The sequence below is a fragment of the Aplysia californica genome, unplaced genomic scaffold, assembly GCF_000002075.1.
Source record: "Aplysia californica isolate F4 #8 unplaced genomic scaffold, AplCal3.0 scaffold00197, whole genome shotgun sequence".
NCBI lineage: Eukaryota > Metazoa > Mollusca > Gastropoda > Aplysiida > Aplysiidae > Aplysia > Aplysia californica.
This window is the reverse complement of record NW_004797467.1, coordinates 819,156-834,689: the sequence shown is the minus strand read 5'-3', so window position 1 is coordinate 834,689 and position 15,534 is coordinate 819,156. Positions and strand designations below refer to the sequence as shown.

General features: G+C 40.0%; 1 protein-coding gene across 1 annotated transcript in view; it reads left to right on the top strand.

Annotated features, from left to right (window-relative positions):
• Positions 1-15,256, top strand: part of LOC101858182 (conserved oligomeric Golgi complex subunit 5) — a 36,038-nt gene extending 20,782 nt beyond the window's left edge. The window contains exons 14-22 of the mRNA XM_005098952.2: positions 324-423; positions 1,349-1,459; positions 2,646-2,708; positions 4,699-4,802; positions 6,056-6,184; positions 6,973-7,158; positions 8,671-8,797; positions 9,833-9,912; positions 12,601-15,256. Coding sequence (XP_005099009.1) covers positions 324-423; positions 1,349-1,459; positions 2,646-2,708; positions 4,699-4,802; positions 6,056-6,184; positions 6,973-7,158; positions 8,671-8,797; positions 9,833-9,912; positions 12,601-12,706 — 1,006 coding nt within the window. The 3' untranslated portion in view covers positions 12,707-15,256. The remainder of the gene's footprint in view (positions 1-323; positions 424-1,348; positions 1,460-2,645; positions 2,709-4,698; positions 4,803-6,055; positions 6,185-6,972; positions 7,159-8,670; positions 8,798-9,832; positions 9,913-12,600) is intronic.
• Positions 15,257-15,534: the final 278 nt, after the last annotated feature.

Below are 15,534 nucleotides of genomic sequence, written 5' to 3'. Positions count from 1 at the left end.
GGTCTGATGTTTATGGGATCAAACTGTGAGTCTGTCAATGAGTGCAAGCATACTCTTATATTATTCTGTGTATATGTGTAGATGTGTGTGGAAGAGAAGAAATGTGAGAGAGTGTATATATTGGTGTGCAGGCACACACACATTGTGTGTGTGTGTGTGTGTGTGTGTGTGTGAGGGAGAGAGAAACACCAATGCAATGTGCCAGCATCTGGACAATAAAGATTTATCTCATCAAATCTTATCTTATGCTATCTAAACTAAATCAATAGTGCTGTAAAACAAGTGCACCACAATAGCTAACCAGTTTGATGTCTTGTCCTCAGTGAGCTGAATGTGTCCAGTGTAGATGTGAAACTGAGCATCACCGTCGCCCGCAATGTGGCCAAGACCGTGAAACTCCTCTGTGTAAAGAGTGAGCAACTGGTACGATTTCATTTGATATGCTTAAATATGAGGTAAAATTAGCGAGAAAATGGCTGGCAAAGCTTGAGTGTCCTTGGAAACTGCAAATTTACATTTTTTGTGCCTTTGATCATTTGATCAAAGTTTTTCAGTAAAATCCAAGCAGGAATTAGTTTTTATACGGACTTAAAAGGCGTTTAGCCCAAAAAAGAAAATTTGAACAAATGAAAATGGCCTAAAAAATGGCCGGTTTCTTTGATTTCTTTTTTTTTGACAAGCGCCTGATTTGACCAAGATGCCACACGTTTAATTTCGGCCTCCATAACTGTCATGAGCCCCAAGCTGTTGACAATGATTCATACATAATGTTTAGAGTTGTCAGAGTTTTGGGTCTGAGTTTGTTTTGAATTTTGCCTGGTCAGGCCAGCTGTTGGTTTCGTGGTGCACTGTAGTGCATTTTACCCTGGTTCTTGTCCCACACTGAACCTTCTTCAATTTGAGAATAAAATAGTAGTGCTTTCAAGTGCATTAAGCGGGTGGTTGGAGGGCATCACTGGCAGGTCCTACTGTTTCTTTTCTTTTCCTCTGTTGTTTCTGTTTATCTGTCTTGCTTCTTCCCTGCGCTATGTGACAGTTATTGTGCCAACGTGCATCTCCGGGCTCCGTACTCAAAACTCAGACTCAAGAGCATCACACCTTGTGACCTGTACTGTCTGATATATACGGAACAGAATGAAACGAGCACCGACTTGAGTTCTTATGTGATCTGCGTAATTGTGACCTGTGATATATGGCCTAAGATCTTTACCATCTTTCTGTTTCTCTGTTTGTGTTTGTATCCCCCCCCCCCCCCCCCGCGGGCTCTGTCTGACTATTGATGTGCTTTACTTAAATGTCAACGTAAAGAAAAGCAATAAATAAAAAATCTTTTTCTATGAATCATCAGCTCTCGACGGATGGTGAAGCCAGTCAGGTGATTGGTCCCGCATCTGCTGGTCAAACCCGCAATGTTGGTGTGGTCAACACACTGTTCCATTTCCTCCAAGCTGTAGATAAGGTGAAGTATTTTCTGCACACACTGACCATGAAAGCTATGATTACTTCACCCCAACCCTCCCCCCGTCATTCACACACACACACACACACACACACACACACACACACACACACACACACACACACACACACACACACGAAACACACACACACACGCACATGAAACACACACACACACACACACACACACACGAAACACACACGCACACGAAACACACGCACGCACACACACACACACACACACACACACACACACACACACGAAACACAAACATGCACACACACACACACATACACACCTCATCCCCCAAACTATCTCTGACAGAAAACTTGTATTAGTGTTGAAGAAATGTAGAACAACCCCATTGCTCCTCTATCCTTGGTGTTCTGAATGTTAACCTTGTGTGAACATTTTATGAGGACAGTCGAGGCTCAGGTTTTTATGTTCAGGGGTAGAAAGTGGTGGGGGTATTTTTTTGTCTTTTTCTTGGTGCACAGCTCCTTGTTTGCTATCTTTGTAGGAATATAATGCTACAATACTCATAGTTTTGAGTGAAGCGCAGAGAACTTTCTAATTTCACTTTTCGTTTTCCTGCATACCACATACCCAGTTTTATGACATATTCTAGGCACATGAACAATTTGTTCTATTCGCTTTTGTCATGTACATTTGTCCTTTCTAGCCAGAAAAATAGCTGTGTAACTCTGAACCTCGGAATATAGCATTACAAAATGAAGAAATAGAGGTTAAACAATTTTTTTTTTTAAATGAACGTCTCTGAGGTCCTCAATATTCTTGAGATTTGGATAGTTTATTTTTGTGGTGGGTGGTTGGTTGGTTGGTGCTCTGGTGTGGCTTGTTCATTTCTTATCAATTATCTGCTGTTCTTATTGCTCCTTCCTTTTTGTGTTTGTTATTCTCGTGTAACACCTCTAAACCTCGACGTTTATTATGTTTCATGTGCTGTAAAACTCTTACTAAAACAAACTGTGAACCTCCAAATATAGCAAAAGAAATGAAGAAAAAGAGGTTTCGCAAGTTTTAAAAAAAAAAATTACTAACATCCCCAATTTCATCAATAGGCTTGTGATTTTGGACCATTTACTTTTGTGTCCAGAGTCTTGGAAAAGAACAGGTTCTAATTTTTTTCTACTTTTATCTCTATCCCTTCTCTTTTTTTAAACAGGTGCTGACTGGGATCAACCATTTCCCTGATGAGGCTCAACACAGCATTGAAGTTGCTCTCGAGGTATGTTTGAAAAAGTTTTATTTGTATGTGTAAAATTACCTTGTATTTTTAAAGAAAATGAATAACCGACATCTGTGATCTAGTGGTTATGCGTTTCACTGTGATTTGTTGGAGGACCTGTGAGTTCGATTCCAGTACGTGGAGAATTTTTATGGAGTATCTCAGTTGTTTTGCTGGGGCGCAGAATGCCTTTCAGCACAGGTTGGCTCTGAGGGGCACGGTTGAAGCCTAAATTACCAAAATTGTGTATGCATGAAATGTTGATTTAAATCTTATTTTAACACTTTACACCCTAACTTGCCCGTGACCGCCCGGGAATTCCCTTACGTGCTCCACCCTGACTCGCCCGGAACCGCCCACGCCGACCTAGCGTCTTTAGAAACGAAGTCTTGCCTTGGCGAGACACTGGGGCCGAGATTTTGATTTGCATAGATATTGTAAAAAGATTTTTCTTTCGTTTGATACGGAATAGAAATTTTTCAGGCCATTAGTTTTAGTATTAGAGCCGAACGAAGTGCGATTGCGTTGCCAACACTTCGAAGGTGTCTCGACTTGTTGAAAAGCGACACAATTGAGTTCGAAAAAGGAAATAACGATGGATTTGAGCAAAAACAAACATATGACAAATCCGATGACTCCGATTTTGCTGAAAACGTAGCAAGAGTTAGGGGCGATTCAGATTGATCAGACGTAGAAAATCTAGAATTTAGATCTAGGGCCCGACCGCGAGGCTGAGAGTGAGAGTGACGGGTCGGACACCCTGATTGAACTAAAGCTAGAACATTTCCAACAGTTTGCGCTTACAAAAAATTATATTTTTCTGAAACTACATTTTAGGATTTTTGGAATTTGTTTAGTATTTTTAAAATGTGTTTTTTAAAGGCTTGTATTCACGGGAGGTGGGTTCCTTCCCCTTGCTTAGGATCTAACAATGGACTTCCCGTCCAGACCCTTAGGGTGTAATGTGTTATTTTGACCCCCCCTGGAGCCAAGAGGGAGTGGGTGCTATGAAAGGGATGTTTATTATTATTTTTATTATTACTGTTGTTGTTATTATTATTATAAATACCCGTTCTACGAACGGAGAAATAGTGTTTCATAGGCTCACCACAGTGATGGTGGGTTTTCCCAATTTTCCATTGGTTGCGTCCCCCCCCCCCCCCCCCACTTTATGGTGAACTGGAAGCATCTTGGCGAGTAGTCGAGTGGTGGCAAGTGGCGAGTTAAGAATCGAGAACAGGAAATTTGTGTATAGGCAAATTGTATTGATCTAGATCTAGATCTATATCTTCCAAGACTGGCAAGAGAACAGGCCAGCAACTCATTTGTTGAGCACATATCAAACTGTAGGACTAAAGAAAAACAGACACTCTCTAGTTCACTTTCCGCTTTCTCTTTCATATAGGTTTCGATAGATCTAAAAACATCCGGGTCGTCGACATGTAAAACATGGATTTCCTAGCGAATCAAATATGGGTCAATCAAAAACAAGTCTTCCGATCCCATTGTGGCAGAAATGCAGGTTTCTACGGCAATGTGATAATTATTTCAGAAACTGATTTAAATACTCAGCGCTTATCAAGCTTCTAAAATACCCCCATGCGGGACAATTGGCTAACATTAGTGTAATGTGTATTTTTCCAAAACGATTTGTACAATAAAGCCTTTGTGGGCAAAACTTTGGCCCCACCTTTTATTATAGTATGATTATTAGACACACAGACAGACAAGCTACAGCTGTGGTATCTTGTAGGCTTATAGTATTGCCTCTCACACTTTGTACATCAGCACCTGTGATGAAGCAGTTGTTTCATCAACTTGCAGGTATAAGAAGATGTCAAATGAATTCCCTTTTAGGTACCGTATACATTTTATGGAGTATCTTCTTAGGTACACTGTCCCAAACTCTTGGCCAGGGAGAGGTAAACGGCCCAGCCCATAAATAAACTAAAGAAGGGGTATAACATTTACAATAATTTTCTGTCTTCAGTCCGTTGTTCAGCTAATGGGTGCAGCTCTTCAGCCATTGCTTTCCTCAATATCGGATGCTCTGGAGGCGATTATACTGACCGTACATCAGGAAGATTTCTCTGGGTGAGTGTGGTATACTGATTGTATGGTGGGCAGTGGGTGGAGGCTCTTTTTGTCGTCTGCTTCTTTTCCTCGTGCTCTTTTGAGTTTAGTGGCTTTTTTTTTTGTTTCAGGGATATTGCGGCTGTTATTGGATTGCTTGAATCTTTCCCTTTTTTTACTTCTGTTGTTATGTTATTGTTGTCTTGCTCCCAGAATAAGATTGCAATTTCAAAATGCGTTTCTGTTAACACTTTGCCATCACAAGGCTCATATAGTAAAAACTCTTGCCATCAAAGGCAAAGGCTTTTTGGGGAAAATCCAAAGAGACTGGGTGGTAAACATCGCCAATCGGCGACATGAGGCGGCGAAGTGTTAAGGGATGTGCTTGTCATCGTAAGGAAATATTCCTAAATTGTGAATGGTTGGCGGGTGCTCTGGTTTGGTTTGCTCCTTCTTTCCTATCAAACGTCTGTCATATTTTTCTCTCCCTCTTCTTTTTTTTTGTTTTTAGTTATTCTCTTGTAATACCTCTAACCTTTAGCGTTTATATGACCTTATAGTGTTGCAAGTCCTGTAAAACTCTTATGAAAACTTACTACCAGAATATGACCTAAGTTGTAATTTCAAAAATGTGTTTATCAAGTGATGTTCTTGTCATTGTGACACAGTACTCCTAAATAAAATTTGTAGTGTCCCCCCCGTTCCCCCCCCCCCTCCCCTGGCAGTGCTACTGACTGAATTGTCTGTAGGCCATTTCCAAATGGGGAACATTAACTTGTTTTTATGTACAGTAGAATTGTAAATGGGCTGTTATATAAGTTATTCTCGTACTGTGCCGAATTTTTCTTTCCTCATCCTTACTATCATTGTTTTTCCTCTACTTCTTTTTTTATGTTTGTTACTCTCTTGTGAACTGCTATTTCTGGGGTGCCTTGATAGTCGAAGCAGACTGTGCTGTTGAGGCTAGAGAGGTTAGCAGAGTAAGCCTGATTCCCTGTTTGGACTTCTCTGTTGACATCCACCCCTTGGTGCTCATATGACCTTATGCAGTTGCGAGCGCCGTAAAACCTTACTAAAACAAACAAGTAGTGTTTTCCTTCTCTTTTTACTTTTCTCTAACAGGTGTTTGGAGGGCGCCACTGGTAGTTCCTACTTCTTTACTTTCCCTCTGTTGTTTCTGTCTGTCTGCTTCACTTTTTCCCAGCACTAAATGACTATTTTTGTGTCAATGTGTTTCTCTTTACTCAAACAAACAAACGACTTGTCTCCCACAGGCCAGCCCCGAGCGGTTCTGAGACAGAGGCTCCGTGCTCCCTGTACATGAAGGAACTGCAGAGCTTCATCTCCCGTTGTCAGGCAGACTACCTCTCACAGTTCAAATGCAAGGATTTCATCATGGACAGGTTCTGTTTTTTTAGCCATCTGTTAGGATGGTGGATTTTATTTGTTCCTTGTGTGTAGATTTGGGGGGGGCGGGGGGGTGGATGGTGGGATTTTTTTTTTCTTAATAGGAGATTTTTTATTTCTAGGGAGGGTGTGAGGTGTTAAATGTTGAAGGGTTGTGAATTTGTTTTAGTTTTGTAAGTTTTTATAAGGGGAAGGGAAGAGGATGTTTTTCTTCTCTTTATGTGCATAAAGGGGACTATATAATTTCATTTCCTGATGTTGTACTAGTTGGAATGATTATGACGCATAGTTCACTCTATTTTCGGTGAACGTTTTTTTCGCTGCTGGAACACCAAGCCAGGTGAAAGCGGAGAAGGTGTTGTTATAGGCCTGAGATAGGTATTTCTGTTGTGTACATATTGGATTTGTATGTCCGTGTACACAAAATACCAGTTTTTTAAATGTTGCTGTACAAAACTTGTGCTTTCATTTGGCAGTGAGAAATTCCCACACTAAATGCAAAAGTCAGTTTCTGATGATGATTGAAGATTTATGTGGGTGGTTGGCGGGTACTCTGGTGTAGTTTACTCCTTCTTTCCTATCAAACATCCATCCTCCTTATCTCTCCTTTTTTTTGTATGTTGCTCTCTAGTGACAGCTCTAATGTTCAGCACTTATATGACCTAATTGTGTTGCAAGTGCTGTAAAACTCTCACTGTAACTAAAACTAAGAAGATTTATAAAAGGCTGTGTTATAACTTTAGAAGGGTTTTGAGGTAACTGTTCTCCCCTTCCTCGTTGTCAGCATCCTGCCCATTGCTTGCCGCTGTGTGGAACTGTTTGTGCGGCATGCCAGTTTGGTCCGGCCGTTGGGCGACGGGGGCAAGCTGCGACTGGCAGCAGACTTTGCTCAGATGGAGCTAGCCATTTCACCATTCTGTCGCCGGGCAGCCGACCTCGGGAAGACGTACCGACTGCTCCGAGCTTTCAGGTAGTGTCTTAATAAAAATAATAATTAAGAGCATTTATTCTGGATTTTCCATTTTCTAAAAAATCCTCAGTGCACATTACATTCGTAAAGACATGACATTAAAAAAATTAATGGGCATATATTATATATATATGTATATTATATATTAAAAATTTTAATGAGAAAATTTGTCCCGCAGTGAGCCTGGCAATGTGTTCATTAAAAAGTATAGAATGCAATAAAAACTCACTATCGTTTCCTTCTTAGTCTGTTAGGAGGATCAAGTAACCTTTTTGAGCCTGTAGCTGTGGTTCACTGGTGGTGCACTTCGGTAACAATAATCCTTAGCACCGGTTCACAAGTGTGACGAAAGAGTACTGAGTTATTGGACAGAAAAAGACTACAATTTTTTATCACCTAGAACGCTAGTTTCTTTCAACATGCTATTTTGGAATGCCAATATGTCTGCACCCTTTCACACATGTTTTGATCACATTCTGTGCTGGTCTACTGAGTGTTTTTTTTTTTTCATGATGAAGCACTCTCTCCCTGAACCCAGAAGCTCAGGAGGTCAGAATCTGGGTAAAATTAGGATCAGGAGCTCAGAGCACAAAGGGTTAAATGGTTTGAAAGTTTGCTTTGTAAAATTCCCCATTTTTCTTTATTATTCTTGGGACATTATAGGGGACAGCAATGCATTGGGTGAGAAATAAGATTATTATGAATTTGACTTCCATCTCTGCTGGATATTCTTTGTAGCCTTTGGAAAGGCCTTTGCCTGTTTTCCTCAGTTGCCCAACAGCACACAGGAGGGCAAAAGGAGTTTCTGTGTGGCACCCCGCCATATCATGTTTTGTGATGATATTAGTTGATCATTGATGGTACCTCTGTATAATGTTTTATATGTATGCATTTAGGAAAAGAAATCAAATGAGGCAGTACTTGAACAAGCCCACATAGGGCTCTCACTGACAAAAACAATCAGGAAATGACAAATGCAGTTTTTGGGATACCTGAGTAGACATAAAGGTCTTGAACATCTAGCTCTCACTGGCAAAACTGAAGTCAAACGAGGCAGAGGTAGGCCCAGAGTAACCTACTTGAAGAATCGAAACAGATGGGTAACCCCGGGGAAAGATCAGGGTAATTGTAATGTAGCTTTTTTAAGAGCATCCAAGCAAAGGGATAAATCACGGATGTCAGTTGCAGATATGGCACTTGGTGGTGATGTATGCATTGCGCTTGGTTTGCCATTGGTACACAGATCATCATGAGGAGGACAGCTGAAAGTGGTATTATCATTCAAGGATATTACTTGTTAAAGATGTGAAATGATCAAGCAGTCGAATTTGATTCATTTGAAGTTCTTAAGGTAATATCGGTTTTATGTGTGGTTGATTTTCTCCTCTTGTTACATAGCTGATAGTCAGTAGATACCTCCAATAGGTACTCTAGTTCCCCCCCCCCCCCCCCCCCACACACACACACAAAGTGTTTCCCCACATCTTATCACTTCTCGTTTGGTTTCTGCAGACCATTGCTGTTCCAAACACCCGAGCATGTTTCTCAAAGTCCAGCTCTGGGCGAGATCTTACCGTACAGCACCCTGTTACACTTCCTGTTTGCTCGTGCTCCCACGGAACTCCGCTCGCCTCATCAGGTAAATTCTGGAACGTGATGTAAATATGTCCTGCAGTGATTCCATGATTCTTTTATATTTATATAGATATATATATTTTTGTTTGTTTGTTTGTTGTTTTCTTCTTTTGGTTGTGCTCCAGATTACTTTATTTTTACTGCGTCTGACTTTTTATTTATTTGAGAGCTTTCTGCTGTCATGAGCTTTAAATGTCAACGTTACCTTTTCCCTGTGAATGCGGTGCAAGTTGTTGGAGAGCGCCATTGGTAGATTCTACTTCTTAACTTTCCCTCTTTTGTTTCCGTCTGTCTATCTTACTTTTTACCTGCTCTACTCTGGGGTTGACCAGATGGCGAGGACATGTGGTTACTTAAGGGAGGCATTTCGCTGCCAAGAGCGAAATGCTTGCAGCTAAAAGGATTTGAAAACAGCAACATCTTACTTTTTCCCTGCACGAAATGACCGTTATCGTACTGATGTGCTTCTCTTTACTCGAACAAACTGAAACAAATATGAGTGCGGTAGAGTTTTCATTCTTCGAGCATTTGAATAGTCAAAATTATCTGTGAATGGATCATGTGCTTTTGTATTTTGTTCAAAGATTCTCTGTAGGTTCTTGCTTTATCAGGATCACTTTGCATTTTAAAGAGGATTTTAATTATTCAGATTTTTTTTAAAATAAGAAAGTAAAAGAAGACTGTTCCTTACTTTCTCTAAAAATGAATTAAAGTTATAAGTTATTTTGCTATGAGAAGTGCTTTTTAAAAAAAATGTGATTAGTAGATTAGGGTAATAACAGTTTAACTGTTGGGGTTTGTGGGTTGAGCGTATTGTTTTAGTAAGAGTTTTACAGCACTTGCAACAACAATAATGTCATGTAAGTCCCGAAGATTGGAGGTCTTACAACAGAGTAAGAAACGCTAAAGAGAAGTAGGGGAGATAAGCATGAGAGATGTTTGATAAGAAAGAGGAAGCAAACCATACGAGAGCAGACGCCAACCACCCATGTGTGTTACAGTGTTTGTTGTAGCTTGACATGTTTCCTTGTTATCACAGGTCTCTGACTGGTCAGTGAGCAGATACTCCCAGTGGCTTGATGACCACCCAGAAGAAGCGGATCGGTTGAAAATCATCAAGTGAGTGATTGTGATTCGTTGGGTGGTTGACGGGGGTGCTCTGGTGTGGTTTGCTTCTTCTCTCCTTTCAAACATCTTTCGTCATTATCTCCCCCCTCCTTCTTTTTTGTGTTTGTTACTCTCTTGTAACACCTCTGATCTTCGGCACTTGTATGACCTTATTGTGTTGCAATTGCCGTAAAACACTTACTGAAACAAAAATTGTGTTTCACCTGGTACAAATAGGTAGTTTTGAATGTGGAGTATTCACCCTGAAATTAGGAGATAGAAAGAAGGAAAGAAGAGGGGATGGTCAATCAAAGTTATATCAGGAAGTGAGTGCTTGTAATTTATGTCCAAGTTTAACATATTGCCTTGTGCAAATAGGTTGTTTCGAATGTGGGGTGTTTGACCCTGGGTTTAGGTGATGGAAAGAAGGAAAGACGAGGGATGGTCAATCAAAGTAGGTATCCTGCGTCCCTGTTGTCACAAGAAAAATGAGAGGCCATTCTCAAAGGGGGATATTAACATGTTCTAATACTCAGTAGAATTGAAAACGGGCCGTGTTTTATCAATGTCATGCTCATACTGTGTCGGAACAACGTCCTTACTATCATTATTTCCCTCTACTTCTTTTGTATGTTTGTCACTCTTTTGTGAACTGCTTTTTCCGGGGTACCTTGATAGTCGAAGCAGACTTTGTGCTGTTGAGGCTATAGAGGTGAGTAGAGTAAGCCTGATTCTCCATTTGGACTCTGTTGACGTCCACCCCTTTGCGCTCATATTATGACCTTATGCAGTTGCGAGCGCTGTAAAACCTTACTAAAACTAAACTAAACCTTGAAATTTGTAAATTTTTTTAGCATTTGATGATAACAATACCATTCTGTCTTGAAAAGAAGTTGAGAAATTGGCATCTGAAAGAGGTTAGGTTTGACTTATGTAAGGGGTTTTAAAAAAAGCAAAAAATGGGCTGCCAAAGTTTGGTGTCTTCCAAACCTTGAGTGTCCTTAGAAACTGCAAATTATGCAGTAAAAAAAATGTTGATCGACTATTTTCAGTAGATTCAAACTGTTTTTATCCCTTTCGTTGCCACGCGGTATGCGTTCCTACTGTCATCACTGATTTTCAGCTGAGCTCGTTACAAACGACAGCAGTCTAATGTCTCAGTGTTAATGGACACACGGTCTAGATCTAGCGCACTCGTGACATATTTTGGACACTGGGTCTACGATTGTCATTTTACTCACTTTTCTTATCCACCATTTCCTCCCATTTTACTCATAATTTCAAATAACCTGCAAATCTATTTCCAAAAGTGAATTTATTTGACTTTTTAAAGTCATTTACGATGTTTACGTTTTACGAGAGCACGTGGCCGCCCACAAGCCTAGATCTGTGTTTATCGATCGCTTACAAGCTTAGCAGTAAAGTAATACTAGCATATTTGGTACCAATATATGCGTCTTTTATTCCCGAATACGAATCTACGCAGCGCTTGTGGCTAAAACTCAGTACAGAAGAATTAGAGACCGGTTATTAGCGTGATGTGCATGTAAGCAGAAGCGGCAAATTTTGGCAACTTCTGGAACGTACATAGTTGGCACAGCGTTAAAAGTTGCGCACTTTCATGACGTACCAGGTACGTTAGAAGTAATAAAAGGCAACGAAGAGGTTAAATGGACATTGAAGGTGTTGAGCCAAAGAAAGAAAATATTTTTTTAATTGCCCAATGGGGAGAAAAATGTAGGTTTCTTAGATTTCATTATTTCGACGAGCGCCATCACGATTTCGCATGTATGTGAGTCATCTTGGTGAAATCAGGCGCTTGTCAAAATAATGGAATCAAAGATATCTGATTTTTATGGCTGGACAACTTTTAAAAAATTTTCTTTTTTTGGCTCAACATCTTTAATGTCAATTTAAAAACGCATTTGTGAGGCATCATGGTGAAGTCAGGTTCTCGTCAATATAACCAAAACGGAGAAACAGGCATTTTTTCTGCCAGTTTGGCAATTTTTATCGAATTTTAGTTTTTTGGCTCAACCCCTTTTATATCCATATTAAAACACATTCCCATGTGAATTTTACTGAAAAACGTTGATTAAAGGCACAAAATATGTCATTTTTCTGTTGACAAGGACTCGTTAGCTATTGGAGTTACCAGACTTTGGCAGCCATTTTTCCGCTTATTTCACCACTGAAACCAGGTGACCTCACCTCCTTCAATTGCAAATATCTTGACTTCTATTCTAGATAGATGGGTATTTTGTCATTAAAAACGAGGCAAATGAATAAGCTTTCAGATGATACCAATAACTCCACGTGCCCAAAAATTGACGAGTGCCTGATTCCACCACATTGTGACACATTTATATGTGGATTTGGCTGAAAAACGTTGATCAACGTTGATCAAAGGCACAAAAAATGTAAAAGTATAATTTTCAATGACTCTCAAGCTTTGGAAAGCCATTTTCTCTCTAATTTTGCCTCTGAAAACAGGCGATTCCATGTCCTTCAAGTGCAAATATCTCAAATTCTTTTGGGTAAATTCTTCATTGAAAGCATGACAAATGAACAAGCTTTAAGATGATAACAATAAATAACTGCACATGCCCTAAAATTGACGAGCGCCTGATTCCAACACGTTGTGGCTCAATGGTCTCGTATCTTTTTCTTATTGTCTGAATTTGTCTGTTTGTGTTCCAGGGGCTCTCTAGAAGCATATGCCAAGCTTGTCAGACAACGACAAAGCAAGGAGTATGCAGCTGTCTATCCGGTGATGCTATCAGTGTTACAGAAAGGCTTACACTGACAACGGATCTCATGATTTAGTTGACGTACAACAATAACAACAACAACAACAAATAGCAGTAGCCACAAAAACGTGAATTTGCATGTAAAATAATTATATGGGTAACTAAAACTTTATAGAATTTATTGACATCATTGTTAGCCCTCCCAAGGAAATGTAATTCAAATTTTTTTTTCACATTCTACTCAATTTATGTGAGTGATGAAACTATTTTTAAGAAGTTTTTTTTTTGGATGGGCAGAAAGTTATAAAACTGCAGCAGATGACATTTGAATGGTTGTGGAGAGATGTTGAGACTTTAAAAACAATTCTGCCTGTGGATTATGAAGGTGCAATGACCCGTGTTGAATGTTGCTATATTTTGTTACATTTTATTTCTGCTTTTTTGTCTGTTTCAGAGCTCCCCTTGTCGGGCCAACTTAACAGGTTCCTTCCCCATTTGGTTTTCTATCTTAAGGGGTATTTAAACCCTTGTTTCAGAAACTTAAGGGTTGTTGTTTTTTTGTGTTTATGTCTGAAGTCAAAAGCCAGTTATCTCCTAATTTTATAGTAAAAATTTTTGCATGTAGCGTAAACATATTACTCACACACACATTCACACAGACACACCTTGACTATGATTGAATGCTAACGATTTTTAATTAACTGTAAGGTTTTAATGTAACAACAAGAAATAAATGAGTAAAATTGACTAGAATTAGAGTTGTGTTCATTTGGAGAGGGGGTAGGGTGGTGGTGGTTGGGCCTATCAAAAATAAAATATAGGTGACAAACCGAAAGGGGTAAATTCCGACTGTAATACTGGAAGAAAATAAGTTATTATTCTTCAGAGCCGTCCCAGTGTTCACATTCCCATCAGTCCAGACTTTTTCGATTTTTGTAAAAGAATGGCGGACAATTCATGTTTACTAGTGTTAAAGAAGGATGGGGGGCAGACCTGCCACCCTATGAAATCTAAAAATCAGGATCTCAGGGGGCGAAAAAAATTAGGATCAACGACAAATCACCAGGGTGACTGCCAAGCTGACTTAAAAATTTTTCTCTGGTGTTCATGAATATATCCATGTTTATACCCTCTGCTCTGTGTGTGTGTGTGTGTGTGTGTTATCATTATTTCTTCAAATCCTGAAGTATCAGGTCAAGGACTCCAAGTCCAAGTGTCTACCCAACACAAAGATATAATTTCAGGAAATAGTGCTCCGAGTTTCTGCTGACAAAAAGTTTAATGAGTGCTTCCCTCGACAGAGAAGAAGGCAGAGTCACCTGTATATTTTAGAAAAATCCAGCGCAACAGACGTCCCCAAAAAAATCTGGATACACGCAATGGAAATCGGAGAAAATCGGGATGCTTGAGATTTGAGGCAAAAAAATCAGGATACAAATCAGGATGAGTAGCCAGGTCTGTTTGGATAATCTCACGGCAGGGTAAACTCAAGGCATGACACCGGCTAATGCGAACGACCAGAATGTGGGCGGAGCTTCTCTGCTGAAGCAAGCCTTTGTCGCCAGAAATTACGTGCAGCTGATAAATAGGTCTACTGCTTCTGACACGAAGTCACAAAAGGTGACTGCCGTGCCGTGTATGTGTGTGGCTATGTTGTCAAATCATTGACTCGGTTTTGGGATGGAGAAAGGGGGAAATCATGCTTGACGCACACCACGTATGTTTGATTAGTTTGAAAGCGTATGCAAAACCCCCGAAACGAAATGTTAAAGAGTAATACTCACGCACCACCAAGATTACCAAGGGGTAATCTGCAGGTTTGATGCGCAATATACGCACGTCTGTGTGTAATGGGGAGCCCTGCTGTTTGTTATGGTATAGGATTCTGTCGTTAGTAGGACCACTTTTATAGCCCAGTATGCCTATCTGAATGCCTGCTACTAAAGGACTTTGTTCTATACATTACAAAAGATTGGATTCGGGGGAGTTATAGCCTACTGCAGTTGAAATCTTGTTATTACCGAGACTGTTACATTTGGGGCCCATTGTTTATAATGGTTTAATTAGTTTCTGTCCTTGAACAGACCTGGGGGGTGCTAACTGTTTATTTTATGGAAATGCGCATTTTAACTATCACAAACTGGTCACAGACAGATGGTGGCTCTCTAATTGATAAACAGATTATTATTGATGGTGAAGGCATAGTGTACCTGAGATGTATACAGGTCCCTTTCACTGTTGTCTTTACTTTGGTAGTGTCACTTTTGTTAGGATGTTAAGAATCCGGTAATTCTGTTTTGTTATAGTTATAGTTTTGTGGACAGATAGGGACCAGTGTGTCCCATTCTTGAAAATGCATAAACAAAATAATAACAACAACAACAAAGTATGGTATGTGAATAGTGTGGGACATAAATAATAGGTTCAGATTACATTGCTTTTCATTTTCTTATCATCCGCCTTTGTGAGACACATCTTGCTTTGATGCCATTTATTTGTGTACCAATATCATTATATGTAATGTCTTGGATTTTTGTGATATATATATATTTTTTTTCCTTGAATAAAGGGAAATATTGAGGGAAGCCTGCCACTAGAAGGGCATATACTGTCTTGTTTTCTCTGTTCTGTTGCTTTGTTGTCGCAGAGAGTGGAGGAGAACGCTGGGGACACAGGTATTTTAAAAAATACCGCTTGCGCAAAGAACGGACTACAGTGGGCGTCGCATTCAACGAGAAGTCGGCTCCAACGAGGCAATCCTTCATCCCCGATTTTTTCCTCTATATCTCTTTGTAAATGTGCGTCAGCTCGAACGAGGTTGCAAACAGACCGAAGTCGCTTTCAACGAGGTCGCGGTAACCAAATAAAAGCAAATAGCGGCCCC